The sequence below is a fragment of the Saccopteryx leptura genome, chromosome 2 (genome assembly GCF_036850995.1).
Source record: "Saccopteryx leptura isolate mSacLep1 chromosome 2, mSacLep1_pri_phased_curated, whole genome shotgun sequence".
NCBI classification, from domain to species: domain Eukaryota; kingdom Metazoa; phylum Chordata; class Mammalia; order Chiroptera; family Emballonuridae; genus Saccopteryx; species Saccopteryx leptura.
The window spans coordinates 106080085-106092310 of NC_089504.1; the positions used below are offsets into that span (position 1 = coordinate 106080085).

Sequence of the window (12226 nt, forward strand, 5' to 3'; positions counted from 1 at the left end):
ATAGTAGGTACATTAAGAATTTGTTGAATGAGCAGACAGATCAGTTATCAAAAACAAATCTAAGGATAAAATAAATATAGTAAGATTGTCTCAATGGATGATGACTTTTTAAAAAACTCACAAACATTTATGTTTCAAAGTATAGGTTGGCACTTCATCTTAATCTAGTGCTATTTTGACAAAGCTGTGAGAATTAAGGAAGATAATGTGATATTTTGAGTCAGTCAAAAATAATTTCTAACACCAAAGGCTGAAAGAATTCCAGTTTGAAGGTGCTATTTTCCTCACATGTAACTGTGCTTATTATATTCTCCGTTTATAATCTAACTAAACACATTTTCTTGGTATGCTAATGCTTTATGCAAACCTTCTCTTGATTTTGTCACATAATTAAAAAAGATTCAATTAAGTGAAACAGACCTTAACGGAGCTTTGAATGAATTCTTTTAGCAAGAACAGATTTTATATTTCAAAGTAAGTAGTCATTTTAATATTAACCCGTATTTATATAAAATGTAATCAGTATATTTTTTTCTTTTTTGACTAAATTTCTTCTATGTATTTTCTTCCTTTTTGTTTGAGTATAACTCAAACATAACAAAAAGGAGAGAAAAGAGATATATAGATATATAGATAGGTAGATAGATAGAAGATACTCTGGAACTCTGAAATACAATGCTAAATCTTCAAAAGTACAAAATGAAGTCTGTTTCTTTTTTTTTTTTTTTTTTTTTTCATTTTTCTGAAGCTGGAAACAGGGAGAGACAGTCAGACAGACTCCCGCATGCGCCCGACCGGGATCCACCGGGCACGCCCACCAGGGGGCGACGCTCTGCCCACCAGGGGGCGATGCTCTGCCCATCCTGGGCGTCGCCATGTTGCGACCAGAGCCACTCTAGCGCCTGGGGCAGAGGCCACAGAGCCATCCCCAGCGCCCGGGCCATCTTTTGCTCCAATGGAGCCCTGGCTGCGGGAGGGGAAGAGAGAGACAGAGAGGAAAGCGCGGCGGAGGGGTGGAGAAGCAAATGGGCGCTTCTCCTGTGTGCCCTGGCCGGGAATCGAACCCGGGTCCTCCGCACGCTAGGCCGACGCTCTACCGCTGAGCCAACCGGCCAGGGCCTGAAGTCTGTTTCTTAATGAACAGCACAGGGGCTACTATGAAGGTGTTACATTTTTAAGCAAAATGCTTACCCTTGAAGTCTCAGTTGGCTTATCTATAAAATGAAACGGACAGTACCTACTTTATCTGGGCTGAAAAGAGGAGGAAGAGGAAATAAACTAGAACCAAGATTGGCACATATAAAGTGCTTAGTAAATATATATTGAATTAATGAATTTCATTAAAATATAAGTGCCAATGAACTAAACTACTATATATAAATAAAAAATTGTAGTGATTGTGTAACCAAACCGGTAAAAGTATAATCACAGGGGTTTTAACAATTCCCTGATTAATACACAATCAACAAAGCAACATGCATATGAGTAGATCAAGTACATTGACCTTGGAACACAATGGGTGGCACAGGCCTGGTCCAGGCAATTAATCAAGGGACCTGAGTATGCTCACATTTAGCCAAGAAAAATAAGATATTATAAAATTTTTCTTATGTTCCGTATATCTTAAATAGAAATTCACATGTTAATGGAGACAGCAGTTAGTTATTTCATAAAAAACAAATTCTAACAGATAATCAATTGTTTATTATTCATTTTCTACACATGTGTAGACACTATTAGAAATGATGTCCAATGAATATATTGTGATTTGTGCTTACATTCTCTTTCAATCCTTAAAAAAACCCAACAGAGTCAACACAGAAAGGATAAACTAATTTTGAATTAGAAAGCTCAAGGCATAATTCTAGAAACATGCTATTAAATGTTTTGTATTGGGGATATTCTAGGAAACAAAAAGACAAAAGCCTACCTTCATGGACCTCACAATCTCAGATTTGTGTTGAAATATGAACAATTATGGCTTTTAGAGTTAGTTATGAATGAAGCTGCTCAAATATACATATTCATAACAAAGTATTTTCTTAAAAGAACTATATTAGTGGCTAAGGGACTTGTATGTTTTTTGTATCCTCAATTTGTGAATGAGGTTTGATATTTTGTGCAAAACTTCAGAACATACTCTGCTTTTATTGTGCACAATTTAACTTGTGTCTGTTGTTTGATTTAGGGGATGTGAACAATGAAAATCAAGCAGAATTGTTGCTTTTCCCTCACTCCTACAGCACTTCTTTTCTGTGGTGTTTAGAGCACTTACCGCATGGAATTCTCCTAGCCTGCTCATTTGTCTCCCAGCCCGGACTGAGCACTGTCCAGGGACAGTGCTACGTCCCATTAATTTCTGCAAGGCCAGTGCCTAGCACCTAGCAGAGTGCTTGCCGCACAGTTCAGTTGAGAGGTATGTTTGTCGTATGCATAGATTTGTATATATCTTACTCTTTTCAAAGTGTATTCAGACTCTCCCAAAACTCAGCAAGGTTGGAGTGTCAAATTAGTTTCGCCATTTTATAGACTCTCAGTGTGAGTGAAGGTTATTCCCTTGTTTGACAGATGAGAAGATTTGAGGGGGGGTCAGTGAGCAATTTCATGATTTCTAAAAAGCACATAACTAAGACTTGAATTTCATGACCAGGTTCTTTCTAAAACAAGCAGTGAAAATATAGGCATATTAAACTACTATTTTAAGGATGACTTTAGGGTCTGTTGGATAAATGGCCAATCATCTTTGACTTTCTCAAATCATTAATGAAATCTTGCTTCCTTTTTAAACACTGTAAACCATGGATGAAAAAGATCTCCAGAAATCACACTGTCATGAAAAAACAATGATGTAGATCATATACCAATATTTTGCTATAAACAGAATGTATTGCTAGCCAAAACAGTTCTTCAGTCCTAGGGAAGGGAATGGAGGCAGTTTGATCCTTTACAATCCTAAACCCAAAGTCATCACCATTCTGCTTATACTTCTATATACTTCTAACTTCTTCAACAGGAAATACAGTAAGAGTCCCTAGGGGCAAGATACTGAAAGCAGTTGAAGGGGTCACAGCCAGTATGTGAAGGTTCTAGTACAGTAATTGAATCCTGATCAACTGACTAAAGTTCCCCTTTTAACAACATCATGTCCCACTAGTTCATACACAAGCTACAGGAAAGCAGGAACCCTAATGAATTCCCAAGTCAGACTATTGCACAGAGCATGTCACACTCCTTGCTCAATTTCTGACACAAATGGTAGTAAGTGGCAATTCTGAGTAACCGCTAATATATAGATCAACCTGAAAAGGTGTTAGGTAAATGTTTTACAAACTTAGTACAGGAACTTCTCTTTGTGTTTTTTTATTTAAAACAATTTTTAAGAAGTTTACTTTTAAGGTAAATTATTTTCTAAGCAATATACTCAGGAGACCGACCTATGGAACCCTGGCCTTAGGTCAGTTATCTTGGATTCTGTTATAAGTCAACATTCCAAAACAAAACAAAACAAACACTTTAACTGAAATTAACAGCAACTCTAATTAAATCTCAACATTTCTGAACTAGAAGAATTTTCTCTCTAGGGGATAGGATTACAGGTTTGACAATTTCTCTCAATCTGAAAAAAAAAATACTCATCTCTACCCCCCTCCCTCATTTCCCCTTTTAATCTTCTCTCTTCTGGACCAGACGAACGTACACTCTGACCATTTTAATTCACTGGAAAGTTGAAAGAAAGCAATGCAACAGCTACACCGATGTAGAGCTCTTTGGGGTGGAACGGCGAAGTTCTAGGGCAGAGCCTTCCTCCCCGGAGCCGGTGATGCTGTCGCTCTCCGATACCTGTTCGGCTTCGCGCCGCAGCTGAAGGTCTGCCCGCAGCGGAACAGTTTGCGTCTCCATCTGGCTGCCAACCCACCCAAGCTCGCTTCTGCGCCACCGCCCCCCACGTCCCTGCGAGCCCCTCCGCCCCTCCGCCCCTCCGCCCCTCCGCCCCCGCTCCTCCGTCTTCCTCTCCACCCCCGGCCCCAGTCTCCTCCTCTTTTTCTCACTACGAGCGGCGGCTGCTGCTGAAGCCGAGCGTCACTTCGGCTCCCATGGCAGACATGGCGACATTGACAGTGGTCCAGCCGCTCACTCTGGACAGAGGTAAGGGAGCGGCTCGCCCGCCAGGCCACGGCGTCCCCTCCACGTCCCTCTCCGCCCCGGTAGCGGCCCCCAGGATAGGGGAGGCGGCGGGGCGAGGACGAGCGGAGGAGGCAGGGCGTTCGCGCCGGGAGCAGGACAGTTGCTCCCCGCCTCTGCCCGCCGCGTCCCGGTCGCCCCTGCCCGCTGCCCGCGCCCGGCCGAGCGGAGCCTGCGCCCGGCTCCGGGGTCCCCGCCACCGCTCCCAGCCCCGCGCCGGTCGCCTCGGGGCCGCCGGCTTTGTTGGAGCGGCTTCGCGGCGCCCGGTCTCCGGGCTGCGGAGGGCAGGGAAGAAACGTGCCGGGCGGGGGCGCCCGCAGCCGGGCACCGGGAAGCGCGACCGGGGGTCCGGCAAGGAGGAAGTTTGTCCGGGCGCAGCAGGGCGATGGTCGGTGCCCCAGCGGATGCCCAGGTGGCCGCGCCGGGGCAGCGGAGCCGGGACGCACGGCGGCAGGGCTGCGGCGCGGGGAGCTGCCCTCGGCCAGGAGCGGCAGCGCGGGGCGCGGGCGGAGCCGTGCCCTGGCCCGGGCGCAGCGGCGTGCCAGCCCAGGTCGCCTCTTCCCGGCTTCGCGCTCTGAAGGCGGCAGAGGTCGTGTCTGTCCCCATCGCCGGGAGCTCTCCGGCACTGAAAACCCCCAGTGTCCCCTGCCCCGGAGCCACTGCGGTGCCAGGGCTGCGGAACGCGGCGCAGGCTGGGTTGAAATGCAACTTCTGACCTGCATCCCTGTGCGTCCCGCTCTGTGACTTGGGGAAGCAGTGCTTGCTGCCTCCCAGGACCTCCCCGAGCCTGAGGATGGAGCCCTCCGCTGAGATAGGGGCCTCTCTGCTGCGGCGTGAGGGGTCATATCTTTCCCCGTGACTTCGGGTTTCCTCTCTGGCTTCCGACGTCCAATTATAAAGGCCCTCGAACCCACGACCCGCGCAGGGAGGACACCTGCCCGTTCCCGTCCGCAGCGGCAGGATTTAGGACCCTGGGCGGCTATTTGGAAATGGTGTGTTCAGATGAAAATGATTTAGTTCGATGTGCCTCTAAAAATATTCTTTTTAGAGGATTAAACTGGACTGCGGGGCAAGGCTAAAGAGTATCCTGCTGCGAGTACAGTGAAAACGCCAGCGAGGTTTTTAATTTCGAGACATTGTGGGTGACTTTAATTCAATCTGTTGGCACCAGAACAGATGTTACGTGGTGGTCATAGCAACCTTACTTGGGGGTAAGAGTTGAAAAAAAATTGATTTAATGTTAGGAAATGTTGATTTGTAAACTAGTAAATAACAGTAAAGAACTCAGAAATCCATCGTATATAATCCATGATTTCACCTCGATAGCATCATCTAAACTAAGCAGGATAAATCCATTGCCACTAAGAGCCAAACAGATGGCAGGCTATGGGGAAATTATAGATTTCCTAAGCACTTCTGTTTGAATGTAATGAGCTCTTAAATTGTCCTGTTACTAAATGTCCTTAAATATCCCAAGTAAAACAACTACATTTGGAGAAAAACAAAAAACCTCCAAGAAAATTGCATACAATTTTATATGCTTCTACATACTACTGAAAATATTTCCATTTTTGGTTTTACCTTAGCCCTTAGATGTGTCCCTCAGTTGTGGAGAGGGAGTGCAATGTGACCAAGATTCATTCTTAAAGTTTATTCTTGTGCATAGCCGGATTGTATCTGTCCTTCTTGGTGTGATTAGTCTCATGCAGTCAGTAGCTCAGGAGGCAAGCTGGGAGAGACTGGCTGTATCTGAATAAATTTACCAGCAGCTCAAGGCAAAGTCTGTAATTTAGTGATGATGGGTTATTGGCAGCATTGCTGTGTGTAAAGTCAATATAGAAAAATGTATTTCTCTCTACCTTATTAAAATATAATTGATTGCATCACTAAACTGTTGAAATAAAGAGTTCTGAAAAATTTCCTCCCCCTTCCCCAAATATGAGTCTCTTAAAAGATGAAGCTCAATACTACTTATCTGGGTCCTACTTGTAACTCTGATACTCACTTTGGATGAGTATCTCTTTGGCTATCATCAGGTTTCCTCTGTGCTACATAAGGAGTTTGGCTTAGATGGTTCTGACACCATACAGCTTTAATTTGATTAAGTGAAATTAAGATTCAGTTTCTGGTCACCTACTGGAAGATTATCCAGATCACTCCAGTCTCCTAGGTTGTTCTGATGCCCTTTGATGTGCTCTGAGGTCACATGCTGCTTTGGCCCCAGGAAAACATTTCTCACACTCTGTTGCATCTATCTCCTCATTGAATAGAGCTTGTTGAGGGAAGAGGCCATTTCTAAACTCATCTTTGTATTCCCAGTGCCTGACATAGTCCCTGATCACAGTAGAAAACTCATAAATTAATATGAGTTAGTGTAAGTAAACTAAGGACTGCAGTAGTTTAAGCACTGTTAAAATACAGGGATTTAATAGTGAACTGAGGTACAGTTTATAGATTCACAACATTTTGGTCCTGGGAAGGATGGCAGGGAGGACATAGATCAGCAGTTGTTAATCTTTCTTTTCCCTACATATCTTGATGATTCCCATCAGTAACCATAGCTCACCAAGGCTGTGATTATTAACCAAGGAGGATTGTAGCAGGTGGGCAGAAGAGAGCAAGGAAAGATGATGTTTGACAAAACCTCTCAAGGACATCACAGCAAACCTAAACACATACCCGTAATTTGAGAGCCGGTTCTTTTTCAGCATCTGCATTTTTCTTTTTTTTTTTTTTTTTTTTGTTTTTTTTTTGTTTTTTTCTCATTTTTCTGAAGCTAGAAACAGGGAGAGACAGTCAGACAGACTCCCGCATGCACCCGACCGGGATCCACCCGGCACGCCCACCAGGGGCGACGCTCTGCCCACCAGGGGGCGATGCTCTGCCCATCCTGGGCGTCGCCATATTGCGACCAGAGCCACTCTAGCGCCTGGGGCAGAGGCCACAGAGCCATCCCCAGCGCCCGGGCCATCTTTGCTCCAATGGAGCCTAGGCTGCGGGAGGGGAAGAGAGAGACAGAGAGGGAAAGCGCGGCGGAGGGGTGGAGAAGCAAATGGGCGCTTCTCCTGTGTGCCCTGGCCGGGAATCGAACCCGGGTCCTCCGCACGCTAGGCCGACGCTCTACCGCTGAGCCAACCGGCCAGGGCCAGCATCTGCATTTTTCAAATGAGAAACGTGAAAGCAAGGACAGGGGATGTTTTCAAGGTCACTATTCTAGCTATTGGGAAATCTTATACTACAATCTAATTTTTTTGTATTTAATGCCCTTTGACACCATAAATTGATTTTAAGCCAATAAATCAAAAGATTTCAATTATGGATTGAAATTAAGAGTTATTCCTCCTAGAATTCAAAAGCTGTTATCTGAAAGGAAGATGCTCCATGGTCTGTGCTAACTTCTGGGTCCTGTCTGGGAAGCCAGCCTTGGCCAGGACCAGGCTGTGCCCTGAAAGGCTCAACAGCGTAGCTGAAGGTTCTCACTGCTCAGCGCATGTCCTGAACTCTTTTCTGTCTCAAATTAACCTTGTGGAAACCTCTAGGTGCCTCTTGGCAGAGTAGGTTCCTACTCATTCTGGTCCCAGTCCTGGGGATTCTTTATTTATTGTGTGCTACTACGTGTGAGACCCTATTGTGTGGTTGACATACATTGGTGAACTAAACAGACATAATTCTAGTCTTTGTGGTAATTAGAGTTTACATGGAAAGAAAGATTAAACACACACACAAACACACACATGCGTGCCAGCCATTCAGTTATTCATTCAGTATTTATTTATCACCTGCTATATACAAGACGCTATAAGAATACTAGAAACCATGTTTCTGCTTTTATAGTCCGTAAGAGTTTAGTAGGAGAAACAGATAATAAATAAGGAATTAGTAAATTAATTCAACAAATAGGTATTGAGTGACAGTCTCTATGGCAAGCACTGTTTTAAGCAACGTGGTAGTATGTAATAAAGAGTGAAATAGAGGTAGCCTAATGGAGTTTACATGCTTATGAGAGTCACACTCTGAACACATACATATACAATTCTAAGTGCTAGTGAGAGAAATAAGACTGAGTCAAAGAAAGTAACAGGGTTGCTGTTTGAAATATGATAGTCAAGGAAGGCCCTCTGGATTGGAGAACAGAACTGAAAACACTTAGGAAGCAAACTTTGTAGCTGTGTTCAGCAGAAAAGACTCTTCCACATCCATCCTGAGATATCAAGGAAATTGAAATGAAGACATGAGCACTGGGAGAGTCACAGAAATGGAGATGTGTGAAGTTGATAGCCAGGGGCTAAATGATGTAACTTATACGTAAGATTTTTAGGTAAATTGAAAATAGAAAGTGTTCACAAGACATGGAACATAGCATGAGGATAGAGAATAATAGGGAAGGACCAGCTTAGATAGTGTTGGTCAAGGAAAGCTCACTGAAAAAGCAAAATTTAAACAGTTCTGATGTATTGAAAGACCCTAAGGAAGAAAGCATTCTGGATAGAGGGAAGAATACACATAAAAGGAGTTCCATACGTACAACTCAGCTACCATCCCATTAACACATTTATAACCAAAGAAATGATTGGGGGAAAAAATTGTCAAAGAATGATAACATTGTAACTATCCTGGGTAGAAATTTGGATATATGTATACTAAGAAAATCTATAGCTCAGCTTTTTGCTTCTTTTTCCTAGACTAAAACATCATATATTATACTTAGATTTTCAAAGATACAGTAGGCACCATAACTTACATATCATTATGCATAAATTTATATGTTGAACTCAAGTGGTCATAATATGATATATATTTATTTTCAGCCTAGTAGTGTATATTAGGCAGTGATATAGAAAGTAACACTTGGTAGTTACCCTTGTGGCAAAAGGAAGATGTTGATAAGATCAGTGTGGAATCTTCTCTTTCAGAATGTAAAGTATTCACAGCAGTTCTTCCCTACAGCAGAGATTAATCTGACCAGATTGTAGTCTCTAAAATCAGAAGTGACCTTCAGATAAACTTGAGGGTGCAAAGCGGGGTACAACTATGACAATGCCTACAGAGCAAAGAACTTTGGAATACTTCACTATGTAGAGACTTCATGGACTTGGGCACGTTTTTTTATTATTATTAAGTGAGAGACAGGGAGGCAGAGAGACTGCTGCATGTGCCCCAACCTGGATCCACCCGGCAAGCCCCCTACAGGGCAATGATCTGCCCATCTGGGGCCATTGCTCCTTTGCTCAGCAACCAAGCTATTTCTGCGCCTGAGGTGAGGCCATGGAGCCATCTTCAGCGCTCAGGGCCAACTTTGCTTGAACCAATCGAGCCATGGCTGTGGGAAGGAAAGAGAGAGAAAAAAAGAGAGAAGGTAAGGGGGAGAGGTGGAGAAGCAGATGGGTGCTTCCCGGTGTACCCTGACTGGGAATCGAACCCCAAACTTCAGCATGCTGGGCTGATGCTCTACCACTGAACCAACCGGCCAGGTCCTTGGGCACTTCCTTAATCTCAGTAGCTCCAACACTCCTTCACTTTCTGTCTCTAGGTCGGAAAAAGGTAATACATTCAAAATTTCACTTTAAGCAGAATTACTTTTTTTTTAACGGCTTATAAAGAAATAATACAAAAGACTATTATTAGAGAAAAGTGGATAATTAAGCAATTTTTAAGAGTAATTAATATTGTGTTATCTTAAATATTTCAGACTTTGCTAGGAAATGGTCAATAGTTTACAATTGCATTTGATGCTTATACAAAAGAAAATATTGGTGTCAACAGTCGCCTAACGGCTGTGAATTAAATTCAGCCAGGATAATTTATATAATCATAAATAGAAATCTTGATTTCTTGTCTTCTAAAATGTCAAAAATAAAATATTGATTAAAGTTTCCCCTTTTAAAAAAGAAAACTTTTGTCTTTAAAAATTCTAATCTAAAACCAAGGGCTTTTATTTTGTAGATTTCAACCTTATGAGGAAAAAAAAACATGAGGGCAAAAACTGAATGCAAATGAAAATCCCAGGGTGCCACGCTCTTCATAGAATTTTGTAATACGTTAAAAATTTTCTCTCTTCCTTTTTCACTTTTCAAGACATGCAGAGTTTATTACTTTATGTATCTTTGAATTCAAGCCTTGGGCAGCCTATAGCTTTTCTAATAAGCTGTATTCACTAGTTTTTAATAAAATCTGTATGTGCCTGAAAATTGCTTTTGCTCACAGTCCAAAAGGGCTTGTCCCTTCTCCCTCTCTCTCTCTCTCTCTCTCTCTCTCTTTTCTCTCTCTTGTTATATGCCAATGAAGGAATGTAAAAATTGTTAGTTCTTATGTTGTTTTAAAGATGTATTCTCTGATGATTGTGATGGGGCAGGACAGAGAGATCCTATTTTATGGTTCTTTTCCTAAAGCTTCACATCAGCAGTCGGATATGTTTTAGTGTACAACCAGTCAGTTCTTACTTACTTGCTTTCTCATGATTTCTGTGTCACTAAAAATTAAAAAAGATTATTGAACTTTTTTTTTGCAAATCAATCTTTGGGTGTTTCCTTTTGCACTATATATAGTAGTTCCAGAACATTTTGCAGGAGTCAGAATTCTGTCACATTTACCTATTCTTTCTTTTCTTTCATAATGAAAGTTGAAAAGAGAAGGACCCATATTTCCAGAGTTTTGATTATTAATAAAAGATATTTGCATTTAATGAGAGTCTGATACATTGTTTTGAAATTGAAGAGAAATTGAGGAATTAATTTTTTCCAGAAACAGAAATCTGGTGAATACTTTCTAATTTGGAGTGTCAGCTCTCCACACCATGAGATGCATTTAGTGAGCTCTGGTCATTTATGAAACTAATGCTTTTGCTTTTGGAGTGCTTTTTCAGAGATCACAGCTAGGCTTAGCTTTTTAGTAGGGAAAATGGACCATACAAAGAGTAGTTTCAAATGAGAAAATGTACACTGGATATTGTAGGTGCAAAGCCTCTTAGAGAGATTTTTCTTTTTCTTTTCTTTTTTTTTTTTAAAGCTTTCACATCTTTCTATTAGGATATAGTTTTTTTTATCAGGTCAGAGATATGGAGCCCAACACATTGTCTGGCATATATTTGACACACTCAACATTTGTTCATTGGATGGAGGAATGAATGAAATTGATTTAGCTAGACCTAGTATTCTGAGAGTTTTATTTTTTTTGTGTGTGTGTTTTTCTGAAGTTGGAAACTGGGAGGCAGTCAGACAGACTCCCTCATGCGCCCGATCGGGATCCACCCGGCATGCCCACCAGGGGGTGATGCTCTGCCCATCTGGGGCTTGCTCTGCTGCAACCAGAGCCATTCTAGCGCCTGAGGGAGAGGCCATGGAGCCATCCTCAGCACCTGGGCCATCTTTGCTCCAGTGGAACCTTGGCTGCGGGAGGGGAAGAGAGAGACAGAGAGGAAGGAGAGGGGGAGGGGTGGAGAAGCAGATGGGCACTTCTCCTGTGTGCCCTGGCCAGGAATCGAACCCGGGACTCCTGCACACCAGGCCGACACTCTACCACTGTGCCAACCTGCCAGGGCCAAGAATTGTATTTATTTTTTAAAAAAAAGGCCTTCCAACCTATAATAATGCAAAGGCAATGCTATCTTAGTTTATCACTTAGCCTCTATGTGTGTGTTTTTAATAGACTCCTAAAAGTGGAAAGCTTTAGAGGACCAAGAAAATAGGAGAGGTGCTGGCGTTGGTATTTGTAGTTCTGCTTTCATTGCTTGAATGCACATGCTATCTTAACCTGTTAATTAAACGAGGCAAGTTAATGCCAGAATGCAACTAAAAACATTAAAAAAAACAAACAAACCCCACAAAAAAACGTCATTGGGCAGAATTTCCCCATCCCATCCCTCCATGCACACACGCTATACTGCCCCATCTTATTTATTTTTTAACCACAATTGGATGAATGATAGAGCTGTGTCCTGATAAACAAGTTAAAGTGGATTTAATTTGAAATCACCCTGTGTTTGCATATGTGAACATAACCTTCAAAAGTCATATTGATCACATCAATGATTTATGATTGAGTTTTA

General features: G+C 42.5%; 1 protein-coding gene across 1 annotated transcript in view; it reads left to right on the forward strand.

The window, feature by feature from the left end:
- The first annotated feature begins 4013 nt into the window (after positions 1–4013).
- LIN7A (lin-7 homolog A, crumbs cell polarity complex component) overlaps positions 4014–12226 on the forward strand; it is a 141810-nt gene continuing 133597 nt past the window's right edge. Inside the window, exon 1 of the mRNA XM_066368487.1 lies at positions 4014–4146. Within this exon, the coding sequence (XP_066224584.1) occupies positions 4095–4146 (52 nt within the window). The 5' untranslated portion in view covers positions 4014–4094. The remainder of the gene's footprint in view (positions 4147–12226) is intronic.